Here is a 14,460-nt window from a genome sequence, read left to right as displayed (position 1 = left end):
TTTGAGTGCTGAGTCCGTACAACCATAAGGCAGTGGATCTAACAGTACTGCCAGCATGATGCCCAGAGGCAGCTGGTAGAGTAATACTTAAATTTTGACCTTAATAGGCATATTCCTTACCTAATGCAGCAAACATCATCTACAATAATCCCAGCCGGTACAGAGAGGTTACCTTTTCTCATAATCCAGGTCTCCCACGGAGCCATTCATCAGCTGGTTGGGCGTCCACTTTAACGTCATCGTCTCTGCTGTCTGATGGAGCGAAAGGTATCCTGGGATGGGCTCCATATCATCTTTCTGAAGGAGGAATGTAACTTTAAATAGAGGACTGAGCAACCACGTAGGGTCCATAGGCACTGAAGGTGGGGCAAAAGTATCTGTATACCATGGGCCAATCAGAAAATGGGCTAAAGCACCCCAGAAGACAGCAGGGCAGTCCCAGGAGCTCTTATGTCCCAGCATAAAGAAAGTGACAATCACCCAGAACTTCAGAACTGGTTCAGCCCACATTAGCTCCTACTGAAGAAACAAATAGATGTTTTCCTTAAGCAGATTTCTCATTCTGTAATAATACTCTTGTGCTCCCTGGAATGTAACTGCAATATCCTCAAGGCCTCTGTGTAGCTTCATGGAGACACCAGAAGCTGCAGATGCTGGAAGTCTGCAGCAACACACACAACCCGGGAGAATCGATGGAGGGAAATGGACACACACACACACACACACACACACACACACACACACACACACAATAAAGATTAAATCTAATAGAGTTGAGTCAGTGAAGAGGATTTTTGATGGAGGACTGAGAAGCTGTGGAAATTAGCAGCAGCCAATTCCTTGGCAAGGAAAATCATCAATTCTACTTCCCTCTCCATAGAAGCTGCCCGAGCTGCTGAATATTTCTGCCTCAGTTTCAGTTTGTAATTCCAATCAATGTTTCAGTCTTCTGAATGCTAGAATGCTAGTTGTAATTACCAACAGAAAGTGTTTCAATAACACTGGTTTGGAGAAAGATCGGCCAGGAAAGTGCTCTTGCTGCTCTGTGGAACAATACAACAGAATCTCTCACATCCAGAGAGCAGATGGGGTTTTACGATGAATCAAATAGAGTTTATCATTTTGTGCACAAGTACGGTGAGGTACAGGTACCATGAAAAACCTGCTTGTGGCAGCATCACAGCTACGAAGGCGCAGACAACACAGGAAACAGAAATTATACATCAACATGGTGAGTAATTTTGGGCCCCCTATCTAGGGAAGGATGTGCTGCCATTGCAAAGGGTCCAGAGGAAGTTCACGAGAATAATCCTGGGAATGAAAGGGCTAAGGTATTAGGAGCATTTGATGGCTTTGGGACTATATTCACTGGAGTTTAGAAGAATGAGGGGGGATCTCACTGAACCCTTTTGAATACTGAGAGGCCTAGATAGAGTGGATGTGGAGAGGATGTTTCCTATAGTGAGGGAGTCCAGGACCAGAGGACACAGGCTTGGAATACAGGGACATCTATTTAGAACAGAGATGAGGAATTTCTTTAGCCAGAGGGTGGTGAATCTGTGGAATTTATTGCCACAGACAGTTGGGAAGGTCATATCATTGGGTGTATTTAAAGCGGAGGTTGATAAGTTCTGGATTGGCAGGGTGTCAAAGGTTATTGGGAGAAAACAAAAAATGGGGTTGACAGGGATAATAAATCTGCCATGCCGGAATGGCAGAAGAGAAATGATGGGCCGAGGGCCTAATTCTGCTCCTATGTCTTACTTTCAATGAAAAACATGAAGCACAACAAGGCATTAGAGCAAAAATAAACACAAGCAGAGACAAGTCTGTGGTTGTACAAGAGGTGGTTCGTAATGGCTTATTGCTGAGGTAGCACCACGGTTTTGCCTAAATCACCTCACTGGACAACAGCCCTTCAATACTTCCTCACTGCTTCACTGGGGTGTCACTGAAGCTCAGGTCTGACCAAGGCAGAAGTGTGAACCTCTGTTCCCCATCCCCAGGCAGAGGCATTCCTCGAGGGCTGCAGAGGGGAGCACATTTGTACAGTTACTTCACCGGGAGGCAGCCTGCCGGAGAACTCGGCAAGTCAGGCAGCATCTGTGGGAGGAAAGGAAATGTTGATGCTTCGGGGCAAAACCCTGTGTCAGGGCAGTTACTCACCGGCTGAACCAGGACATTGTTTTTGCCATACAGCAACGTCGCTCGGGAATTCTGGTGCAGAGACTCAACATAGTCACGGGCAGAGAGTGAGAGCCTGTCATCCATGCTGCCACTCGAATGCCTCTTCTGAATCTGGACAGAAACACGGGGACAGAGTTAGTGAACGACCGCAGGAGGAAGCAGATCGAACCAATGCCTTTCTGCATGTTCCTGGAATGTGATCCCACCAGGACTCACAGTGTAGCATCACTGCACCAGAACTGAATGGTTTCCTCTACCATTTCATACAGTCATTCAGAATCAATGAATCAGCAGATTCCCCCTTCCCTGAGGTGTACGGCTGAATTTGATGGTCTTTTATAACAACCACCAATACTGAAACCAGCATCACAGCTTCGGACAAGACAGCTCACCAACATCCCTACCTGCTCCAAATATGTTTCATAGAACACAGAACAATATAGCTCAGTACAGGCCCTTCGGCCCACTATGCTGTGACAATCTAACGCTTCTCTCCTACACGTCTAGCCCCCTATTTTCCTTTCATCCAAGTGCCGATCCCACCCAGGCACACACCCCTCCCAGTGTATCAGTCGTTGTCATCTCCCTGTATATCAGTGTTTGTTGTCTCTCTGTGTATCAGTCTTTGACATCTGCTAGAAACGTTTCTCCACTCATCCTAAACTGATATACTAAGGTATTGGCCATTGCCTCCCTGAGGAAAGCCCTGGGGCTGTCTGCCCACTCTGTCTATGAAAGCCCTGGGTCTGTCTGTCCAGTCTCTGTATGAAAGCCCTGGGGCTGTCTGCCCACTCTATCTATGAAAGCCCTGGGTCTGTCTGTCCAGTCTCTGTATGGAAGCCCTGGGGCTGTATGCCCACTCTGTCTATGCCTCTCATTATCTTTCACTTTTCAGTTCGCCTGTCCTCCTCTGCCACTTCCAAGAGAAAAGCTGTACCTCTCACAACCTTGAAAGACATTGAAGAATCCTGGTTTCTATAGCTTTCACAGGGACATACTAATGATGTCAAGAAGCTAGTCTGAAGGGGCTGTGCTTGTCCTGGACACATCCACCATTTTTCTTGTGTGCATAGCAATCTTTCCCCTTGCAAAGGCTGTTCTGGCTGGGTTGGGGGTTGGTAGGATCTAGCAAGCTTCAAGTGAACTTACACACAAGGCCGGACGTTTGGTTGGTGAATCCTGGCGACAGTGCACACTGTGGATGCGATGCCTCTGGACCAATTCATCAGCTGAAGGGTCTGTCCAGAAATGATCAGCTGTCTTCATCTTGGTGTACTCGAGGGCACAAGGCCCAACTGGTGAGAGAGAGAGGGGGCAACAGTGAAGGTTTGGTAATGTCTATGTCAAGCTTTAGAACAGCACTCATGGGAGAATGCTCGAGCCCAATAAAATGGGCAAAGCACACACCCCAACCTTTCACCGAGCTGTCAAACCAACAGAGGTCACATTGCCACCACAACTACTGATTCTGGTCCCTATTTAAGTCTAAGAATCAGGAGCTCATTGTGAAACAAAGTCTTTGGTTAGGCGCTTGATGAATTGTGTACAATCATAGGTATTCCATTACAGGAGTGATATGACATGGAGGTTTTGGGCAAGGTACAGACAGCGGTTTACCAGGATAATGCCTGGATTAGAGGGTATGTGCTGGAAGGGGAGGTTGCAGAAAGTGGGTTTCTCTGGAGCAGAGCAGCCTGAGGGACATTTGTAAGATTGTGAGAGGCAGAGGTATGATGCAGTCAGAATCTTTCTCCTGGGGACAAAATGTCAAGTACTAGAGGCCATGCATTTAAGGTGATTTGGGGTAAGTTTATGAGGCAATATTTTACACAAGGAGTGGTGGATGGTTGTGATGGGCTGCTGGGAACAGACAGTGGTTAGACAGATGCATGAATATGTAGAGAATGGAAAGATAGGGACCATGTACAGGCAGGTGAGATTCTGTTTAATTTGACATTGTGTTCAGCACTGATACCATGGGATGAAGGATCCCTTCTACTGTTTTCCATTATGTTTGGAACCTGCTCCCTTGCCGTTCATTGCTGCTTCTCCCTCCCCACAGTACTGTGGGCACACAGCCATTAGAATGGTGGAAGTGGCTTGAGAAAGCAGCCCATCTCCACCTTGCCAAGGGCAACCAAGAAAAGGTAACAAATGATCCCCTTTTCCCAACAAAGGAAAAGAAGTCAGAGGAAAATAAGGACCATTAAAAGGAAGAAAAAGAGAGAGAAGGGTCATCAAAACCCAACCTTCTGGAATATGCCAATTGATACTTAGACCAAGTTTGAATAGATAACACTGGGAGATTTACTGTGCTGGAGAAACCACTGCCCATTGCTTCCAGGAGCATTGCACTTGTACAATCCACACCAGGGGTGCGTAAAAGAGGCTATGTTTTAATCAGGGTGGTGATTGAGATTTCAAAGGCAGAGGTTCACGGCAGTTATTCTGAGTTGAGGAGTGACCAATCAGCAAGAGGGATTAATTAGAAACAGCCAATAAAAGTAACGCAAGTGCAAGCAGAGTGGCCAATTTTTTGGAGTGTGTCAGTGTTTAGCGTGACTTTGGCTCATTGGGGCGAGAGCAAGTTTGGGTGAGGTACATTGTCTTGCAAGTAGCTCTCTGTCTGTCTTTATTTATTCATTCTTCATCTGTTAGGATATAGTAGATTAGTGAGAACGGCTCCGGGGTAGTGATCTGTACTGTGTGTGGGATGTGGGAAGCCTGGGAGAGTTCCAGTCTCTAAGAAAAACTCATCTGCACCAGGCGCACCAAGTTGCAGCCCCTGAGAGAACGTATTAAGGAACTGGAGCTACAGCTCGATGACCTTTGACTCATACAGGAGACTGAGGAGGTGATAGAAGCTACAGGGAGGTAGTACCCTTAGGTTACAGGAGACAGGTAACTGGGTGTCTGTCAGGAGAAGGAGGGGAAATGCATAGCCAGTGCAGAGTACACCTGTGGCTGTTCCCCTCAATAATGTATTCAACTTTAGATGCCATTGAAGGGGATGTCCTGCCGGGAGGAGCCACAGTGAGCGGGTCTCTGGCACTGAGTCTGGTGCTGTGGCTCAGAAGAGAGGAGAGGTGAAGATGACTGCAGTGTTGATAGTAGGTTCCATAGTCAGAGGGACAGAGACAAGGTTCTGTGGGTATGTTGTCTCCCAGGTGCCAGGATGAGGGATGTCTCGGATCAGGTCCATAGCAATCTCAAGGGGGAGGATAAGCAACCAAAAGTCTTCGTACATATTGGCACTAATGACACAGGTACACAAGGTGAGGAGGTTCTGAAGAGAGATTTTGGGAAGCTAGGTAGAAAGCTGAGAAACAGGACCTCCATTGAAGGTAGTAATCTCTGGTTTGCTGCCTGTGCCATGTGCCAGTGGGGGTAAAAATAGGATGATTTGGCAGGTGAATGCATGGCTGAAGAACTGGTGCAGGGGGCATGGGTTCAGATTTATGGATCAGTGGGATCTCTTCTGGGGAAGATGTGACCTGTACAAAAGGGACAGGTCATATCAACTGCACGGAGGGGGGCCAATATCCTTGCAGGCAAATTTGATAAAGCAGTCTGGGTTGGTTTAAAATAATTTGGCAGAGTGTTGGGAACCAGAGTGATAGTGCTGAAGATAAGGTAGTTGGTTTACAAACAGATGAGAAGGAATTTCTTCAGCCAGAGAGTGGTGAATCTGTGGAATTTGTTGCCAAGGGAGCTGTGGAGGCCATGTCTTTATCTATATTTAAGGCAGAGCTTGATAGATCCTCAATTGGTCAGGGCATGTAGAGATACGGGAGAAAAGTTGAAGATTGGCGCTGTGAGGAAAAATGGATCAGTCATGATGAAATGGTGGAGTAGACTCAATGGGCCAAATGGCCTAATTCTGCTCCTATATCTTATGAACAACCTGAGCAATCTTTGTGAAGTTTCCAGCAGGCAACTCTCTTTGGCCTCATGAAGGCACCAGGTAGATCTATCACAGAATGCTCACCCAACAGAGATCCTAATATCGGCCCATCCACAGGGTCCATCAGTAGAGCCTCCTTCTCGTAGTATTTACTGTGGGAAGAAGAAAGATATTATTCGCCACATGTTCTGTTTTAATATGTTATGTTACCATTTGCTTCCCCTACCTTGAGACATTTCCTCTGCGAAAGACATTTCTGTACTTTAGGCCAGTGTTCAACACCAATATTCTGCACAGTGGCAAGAGTTACCCAGCTTTGGGAAACATCAGGACCTTGCTCACTGTTGATCTGCTGTTGACCTTTCAGATCAGAGCCCTTCAAATGACCATCCTTCCACCTTTCAAATGTGGCAAGGACTTCTGTATCCATCACCCGACTTTTTAATAACGGCTGTAATCTAGTGAAACCTGAATCCAAGGAACAGAAACCTGAAACTTGAAACAGTCTCTCCTCCATAATTCTAGCAAAACCCAGAAAGGTCACTGCACTCCTGGGAGAGGTACCGGGGATGGAATTAAGAGAATGTGGCCAGAGATTGAGTATTTCGGCCAACAAGATCAGAATCAGAATCATATGTCATAAAATTTGTTGTTCTGCAGTGCAAAACATAAAAAATTACTATAGGCCATAATAAGAAATACACAGAATATAAGCAGTGCAAAAAGAGAGCAAAATGGTGAGGCAGTGTTCATGGGTTCAACATCCATTCAGAAATCTGCTGGTGGAGGGGAAGAAGCTATTCAAGAATCACTGAGTGTGTATCTTCAGGCTCATGTTCCTCCTCCCTGATGGAAGCAATGAGAAGGGGGCATGTCCCGGATGGTAGGAGTCCTTCATGATCAATGCTTCACTCTTAAGGCTCCGTCTTTTGAAGATGTCCCAGATGGAATAATATATCAACGAGAAATGGTGCAGAAAAGTTAACGTACCATGTGGAATGAATAATAAAAACTGGATTTACTAACACACATCCCATGAACTCGATAACAACACACATCCCATGAACTCGCTAACACATCCCATGAACTCACTAATAACACACATCCCATGAACTCGCTAACACACATCCCATGAACTCGCTAACACACATCCCATGAACTTGCTAACACATCCCATGAACTCGCTAATAACACACATCCCATGAACTCGCTAACACACATCCCATGAACTCGCTAACACACATCCCATGAACTCGCTAACACACATCCCATGAACTCGCTAACACATCCCATGAACTCGCTAACAACACACATCCCATGAACTCGCTAACACACATCCCATGAACTCGCTAACAACACATATCCCATGAACTCGCTAACACACATCCCATGAACTCGCTAACACACATCCCATGAACTCGCTAACACACATCCCATGAACTCGCCAACAACACACATCCCATGAACTCGCCAACACACATCCCATGAACTCGCTAACACACATCCCATGAACTCGCTAACAACACATCCCATGAACTCATTAACACACATCCCATGAACTCGATAACACACATCCCATGAACTCGATAACACACATCCCATGAACTCGATAACACACATCCCATTAACTCCATAACACACATCCCATGAACTCACTAACAACACACATCCCATGAACTCGCTAACAACACACATGCCAGGACAGTATTTCTATGCTGACTTTCCTTCACATGGGAATCCTCCATCATTGACATCAGGTCCCCAGAGCCAAGGTTATTCTGCACCTGAGCAATAACATCACTGCACCTGATCTGAGCACCCTGACTGTGCTGCACACCGGGATGTCACATGTCAAAAGTAGTGCAGAAGTAGGAGACTCCTTGGGGATGGCAGCTGGAATCCAGGGAAAGCAGTGGCACAGAGGAAAGGTTCCAGAAACACATAGGGGCAGGATAGATGGCATCGTTCTCTCAGCAATCTACTTATTTCCTCCTCAAGTTCATGAGAATCATCTATCGTGACCCCATTAGCCATGACAAACTGGGAATAAAACAGCCTGGAGGCTGTATTAGTTCACTAAACACAGGAAAGGGCAGAGTTCAAAGTTCAAAGCAAATTCATCGTGTAAATTCGTATATGCCATCATATACTATCTTGAGATTCATTTTCTTACAAAGTTACAGGAAAATAAAGAAATACAAATTATGAAAAAAATGTACTTAACAAAGACTGACAAATGCCCAGTGTGCAAAAGAGGACAAATCATGCAAAAAAAAAATTAAAATTAAATAAATAATGCTGAGTTGTAGACATTATAGATTGTGGAGATACCTCAGAGTTGAGATGAGTGAAGTTACCAACCGTGGTTCAGGAGCCTGATGGCTGAAGGGTAATAACCGTTCCTGAACCTGGTGGTGTGGAACCTAAGGCCATTGTACCTCGTTCCCGATAGTAGTGGAGAGCAGTGGTGCGACTCTAAGAGCTACTGTTTAGTGTGTTAGCACAGGTTCAATCCGCCACTGTCCGAATGGAGTCTGCATGTTCCCCCAGCGAGTGCCTGGGTTTCCTCAGGGGGCTCTGGTTTTCACATGCAAGTGTCACAATGCTTCCTGCACCAACACAGCAGCCCACAACTTGCTAACCCTAACCTGACCTGTACACCTTTGGAATGTGGGAGGAAACCTGAGCACCCAGAGGAAACCCACACTGTCATGGTGAGAATATAAACTCCTTACAAACAGCAGCAAGAACTGAACCTTATCGCTTGTGCTGTAAAGCGTTGTTGTAAGTGCTCCCCCAGGGCCCGAACGGCATCCCTCTGAGTCATAAGGAGAAAAGTTGACCACGGGATGGATCTACCATCCTGATCCGGGTTGACTACCCACCTGCTGTTCTCCACCAGGTGCTGCACGATCTTGTCCAGGACCTTCTCAAACAGAGCAGTGCGGATCCACAGGTGCTTGAGGGCCTGTGCAGACAGGCTTGGCACTTTCTGGGATTTCCGTGTGTTCTCCTGAGGGACTGCACCTTGGGCCTTCCTGCAGAATGCAAGTCATGCATCATCAGAATTTTAACAAAGAAGACCTATTCAGCCCCACAGGCCATGAATAAACCAATTTTTAAAATTGTCCAAGTGAAGGAGAGTCACACCCCACAACATTGTCTGTCCATTTCCTTTCAGATATGCTGCCTGGCCCACTGAGTTCCTCCAGCACTTTGTACATTGTTATACTGTATACTACATTGCATCTTTGGTCAAGTCATATGTCCGCGGACACTTTGCAGGATATGACACGCGTCTATACTACTAAATATTAGAACTGGCGACCAGAATCTTGGATGGAGCAGAAGACAAGGAATGGAATTCCTCAGCTTGGAGTCTTTTACCCATTCACCCGGCCTATACATGCCACCTTCCCTGATGACTCATTCCAAAGTCCAATCATCCGGCGGCTGGTAAACAGATTTAGGTCAACTTCCACTCTCAGTCCCAAATTCTGAACTTTTTAAACGGAATGGGTTGCACCATGCAAAACTTGTCAACAAATGTCATGATCTGCAACAGCTCCCTCGATCCATGATCCTTCACTTCTGCTATTGCTGGTTGTGGCACACTGGTTAAACCACTGGACTGGTAACCACCCAAGGCCTGGATTAACAATCTGGAGATCTGGGTTCAAATCCCACCATGGCAGCAGTGGAATTTTACTGGAAAACAGCTAGTCACAGGCAATGCAGGCACACGAGACTGCAGATGCTGGAATCTGGAGTGACAATTATTAATAGTCAAATGATTATTAATATTTTTCTCCAGATTCCAACATCTGCCGTCACTGATATCACAAGATATTATCTTGCAATCACAACACGCTGTTCAACATTGCATGTCTGATTCACTCAAGCTGTATGGTATTCAAATGCAGACTGCTACAACATTCATGGGCCCAGGGTCTTGGATTTATGCTTTTTTGTGTGACTGTTGTTACGAAACCCCGTAACTGGGTCACTTACCAGCAAAGATAGAGAGGTCCATTGAAGTCTGATGGTACTATTTTTAACCGTATTTATTGAAAAAGGGGCACAAAAGTAAGATTAATGCAAACATACAGATAATATACGTAGTCAATACTAAATCTAAAAGCGCGGGTATAATAATAATCAATAAGGAATAGTTCTATCGTTGTCTAGGGGATAATGTATTGTCCGATGGAAATATAAAAGTCACTGTTAGTTCGGTCAAGCTGCAGCATTTTGGGTTTAAGAGAGAGACGGGTTAAACTTGCCCAGGTCTTTTACGATGCCAATCCTTTGAGTCATGGGAGTTGGTTTCTCCGTTGTTAGCTAAAAGCCAGTATCCCATGAGAAGAGCCACCGGCTCCGTGGCGAATGGAACCGAACGCACGTGGCCTCCTCCCTACTGGCTTCCGCTATTACGGGATCGCTAGCGTTTCTTCTGGTGCATCTGAGGGGCTGTTCCCACAGACCCTCTTTTATCCTGACTCACAGGGTCGCAGATGTCAATCAGGTTGGGGGTGATGCAATCCCTCCCTCAACCAGCCCACTTTGACTGAGGGCTTCCACGTAGCACAGTATTTTCAATCCACAAGTTTGCCTTCCAGACAATGGCCGTGTCCCGTAGCTTTATATCGCCGGGGGAACGAGACATTCCGCATGTCTCTCTCTCATTTCCTGGGTCTCCTGACCCAACCCAATAGTGATCTTGTAATTCTCACAAAGGAGGGGGTTGCAGGCGTAACACTGTATTTTACTGATATCTTGTATGTGCTTGCTCTCTCCTACCGTATGTGCTTTGTGCTGTGTGTGACTGTTGATACTATGTTTTGCACCTTAGCCCTGGTGTAACACTGTTTCATCTGGCTGTATTCATGGGAATTCATGTACGTTGAATGACAATTAAACTTGAACTTGAACTGGAGCTCTTCCTTTCTTTGCTCTGGACATTAGCAGGTCAGAACCCCTCTGGTTCACTCACATCATTCATGGAAGGGACTCCAGTCTCAGTCATGTGCTTGAAACCCTGAGGCTTTATAAGGCATTTGTGAGACCACACATGGAGTATTGAGAGTTGTTTTGGGCCCCTTATCTAAGAAAGGATGCGCTGGCATTGGGAGAGGATCCAGAGGAGATTCATGAGAATGATCCTGAGAATGAAAAGGTTAACATACGAGGAGCGTTTGATAACAAACAGGAGAAAATCCGCAGATGCTGGAAATCCAAAGCAACACACACAAAATGCTGGAGGAACTCAGCAGGCCAGGCTGTATCTATGGAAAAAAGTAAGCATTCGACGTTTTGGGCTGGGACCGTGATGAAGGAATAGGGTTAAGAGGGAAAGTAAATCAGCCATGATGGAATGGTGGAACAGACTCAATGGGCTGAATGGGATAATTCTGCTCCCTTGTCTTATGGATCCAGGCTCAGTTCAATGACAATAAGGAACAGAAATCAAATGCTGCTGTTACCAGCGACATCAAGAAAAATGAACAGGAAAAAAATCTGTGATGCAAAGGATAGAAGAGGTTACTCAAGGAAAAGCAGATCCTTGGAGACAGTCAGAAATAGACAGGATTTGCAGATGGCAGTGGACATTGTGCTCAACACAGGTCTCCTCCATTTGTATTAGACATAGTGTTCTCTGTAAATCATTCTATTGGGCTGGTGCTGCACTCCAGGAGCGCTGCACCGTCAAACATGCTGACTGTCAGCTTGGACATTATATCTATCCCCATTCTGAGGGATGTTGTGTGAAGCTCTCAATGTCCTGACCAGTATTTATTCCCTATCCAACATTTCTCAATATTGTCTGATCTCTGCTGCTTGCACAAAGACTACAACATGTTCTTTACTGGATGTAAACAACTGAGGAAGTGAGGGATTCTACCCAAGTCTCTTCCTTCCATCTCTTGTGTGTCCTTTACTGCCAGGAATGACTGACTGGTACCGTACTGTCTCACAGCCCCCACTAAAGCAGGTTCAATCCTGACCTTGAATGCAGTGTCTATGTGCGCTCTTCCCTGAAATCCTGTGTGTCTCCCAGATTCCTGCCATATCCCAAATACACACCGGATGGTAATGTAACTAAGTAGATGAGCTGCTAATGATCTGGGTGGCAAGATGGTGTTAATGTAAGGGGGGAATAGGTTCATTACCATCATCATCATGTGTTGTGACGTCCGACGTGGGCAAGCATGGTCTTTTGACTAAGATTGTACGTGGCAAATTTTCCTACAGAGGTGGTTTGCCATTGCCTTCTGGGCAGTGTCTTTACAAGATGGGTGGCCCCAGCCATTATCAATACTCTTCAGAGAGTGAGTATCTGCCTAGCATCAGTGGTCACATAACCAGGACTTGTGATATGTATTTCAGCTGCTCATATGACCATCCACCTCCTGCTCCCATGGGTTCACGTGACCCCGATCGGGGGGGGGGGGGAGTGTACATCTTGTGCAAGGGTGACCTGTAGGCTAGCAGAGGGAAGGAGCACCTCATACTGCCTTTGGTAGAGACGTATCCCCACCCCGCCACCCAGAGAACAGGTTACGGGGAAATAAGTGGGGTAACAGGACTATAGGGATTGTCCTGAGGGGCAACATAGTCTCATTGGGCTGAAGGGCATCCTCTTGTATGCAAACAGTAATGTAGTGGCTAGTGTAACGCTACTACAGAGCCAGCAACCCAGGTTCAATTCCCACAGCTGCCTGTAAGGAGTTTGTATGTTCTCCCTGTGAACGTGTGGATTCCTCTGTGCGCTCCGGTTTCCTCCCACAGTCCAAACATGTATGAGCTAGGAGGTTAGCTGGTCACATGGGTGTAATTGGGCAAGCATGGTTCATTGGGCCAGTTACCAGGCTGTATCTCTGAATAAATATATATGTAAAATCTGCAGGAGTTTAAACCTCAGGTCACCATTATTAATGACTGGAACAGAGAATAAACTACTGGGAGAACTCAACAGGAACATATTATGAAGACTCAAGTAACTGCAGATGATGGAATCAGCAGCAAAATATTAAGAACATTTGAATAATAACTTTTACATTCTCTGCAGCAACTCTCAGATTGTTTCCAGTCCTGGAGCATTATCTCTACATTGACCCCATCACCTCCTCTGTCATCTCGCGCCCATTCCCCACGAGCGAGAGAAGTCACGAACCCCCGAAACACCGACTCAGTGCTGTCCACGAGGTTACCTGCTCTCAATCAGCTGCTCCAGCTCCTGCACCTTCCTGCACAGCTGCTCGGCCAGCGGGAACGTCTTCGCCACCTTCATGAAGAGGGCAGCGATCTTGTTGCTCCGCAGGAATCCTGCTGCCCTGCGCCTGAGTCCGTGCAACACGCAGGCTTCCACTGCAGCTGGGGGGAGGGGTGGGGGTGTAGAACGAGACCACAGGTGAGGAGGCATTAAAACAGCCCTCCCCAGCATTAAACCAACCCACCTTCTTGGGACCACATTTGTTGGCTCTGGAGAGGTTCAACTGGAGGCTCACAAGTGTGCTCCGTGGAATGAAAGACTTGACGTATGAGGAGTGCTTGACAGCTCTGGGCCTGTCTTCAATAAGAGTTCAAAAGGATGAAGGGGGATCTCATTGAGACCTACCATCTAATCAGAGAGGACATGGGAACATGGTAGAAAGGACACCAGAGGGAGGTGATGGGCAAGTGAGAGGGAAGCCAGAATGAGAATGGACCCACAACTGTCAGGAAGGAGATAGTGGAGAATCAGGATTAGGACTGCCAGACTGGGTAGCCACTTCTTCCCCTGGGCTGTGAGACTAATAAATACCCGGCTACCACTGCGGTCTCATCGCTAGGACAGCGAGCTATTTATCGTTTACCTGTGCTGCAAGCTGCATGCATATTTTGTTAATTTATTTGTAATATCTGTTTTACGTGCTGTGTGTGATATATGTTTTATAGATGCACTGTGCTCTGGAGGTTCATTGTTTCATTTGTTTGAATATATGTACAGTCAGATCACAATAAACTTGAACTTAAGAATGGGAAGAAGGAAAAATTAGTGGAGGTTAGAGAAATGGATTAATTCCTTCTACTTCTGCCCTTTACCTTCTCCAGCTATCATCTCCCAGATTCTTACTTCATAACCCTTCCCCGCCCACCCACCTTTCCTGTCATTTGGTCACAGCTATCACCTGTCAGCTTGAACTCCTTCCCGTCCCGCACCTTCTTATTCTGGCTTTGTACCCCTTCCTTTCCAGTCCTGAAGAAGGGTCTCAGCCCAAAACATCACCTGCATATTCCTCTCCATAGATGCTGCCTGATCTGTTGAGCTCCTACAGCATTTTTGTGTGTGTTCCTCAAGATTTCAGGACCTCTTGTGTTTGTGTTAG

The 14,460-nt window shown here is 46.3% G+C and overlaps 1 protein-coding gene across 1 annotated transcript in view; it reads right to left on the bottom strand.

Annotated features, from left to right (window-relative positions):
* Positions 1-14,460, bottom strand: part of sgsm1a (small G protein signaling modulator 1a) — a 149,649-nt gene that overhangs the window by 64,946 nt on the left and 70,243 nt on the right. The window contains exons 5-10 of the mRNA XM_059986793.1: positions 13,303-13,465; positions 8,977-9,129; positions 6,176-6,243; positions 3,337-3,482; positions 2,167-2,298; positions 173-297 (exon numbers count right to left, since the gene is read on the bottom strand). Of these exons, the coding sequence (XP_059842776.1) occupies positions 173-297; positions 2,167-2,298; positions 3,337-3,482; positions 6,176-6,243; positions 8,977-9,129; positions 13,303-13,465 (787 nt within the window). The remainder of the gene's footprint in view (positions 1-172; positions 298-2,166; positions 2,299-3,336; positions 3,483-6,175; positions 6,244-8,976; positions 9,130-13,302; positions 13,466-14,460) is intronic.

The sequence above is a fragment of the Hypanus sabinus genome, chromosome 13 (genome assembly GCF_030144855.1).
Source record: "Hypanus sabinus isolate sHypSab1 chromosome 13, sHypSab1.hap1, whole genome shotgun sequence".
NCBI classification, from domain to species: Eukaryota; Metazoa; Chordata; class Chondrichthyes; order Myliobatiformes; family Dasyatidae; genus Hypanus; species Hypanus sabinus.
This window is presented reverse-complemented; position numbering and strand designations above follow the sequence as displayed.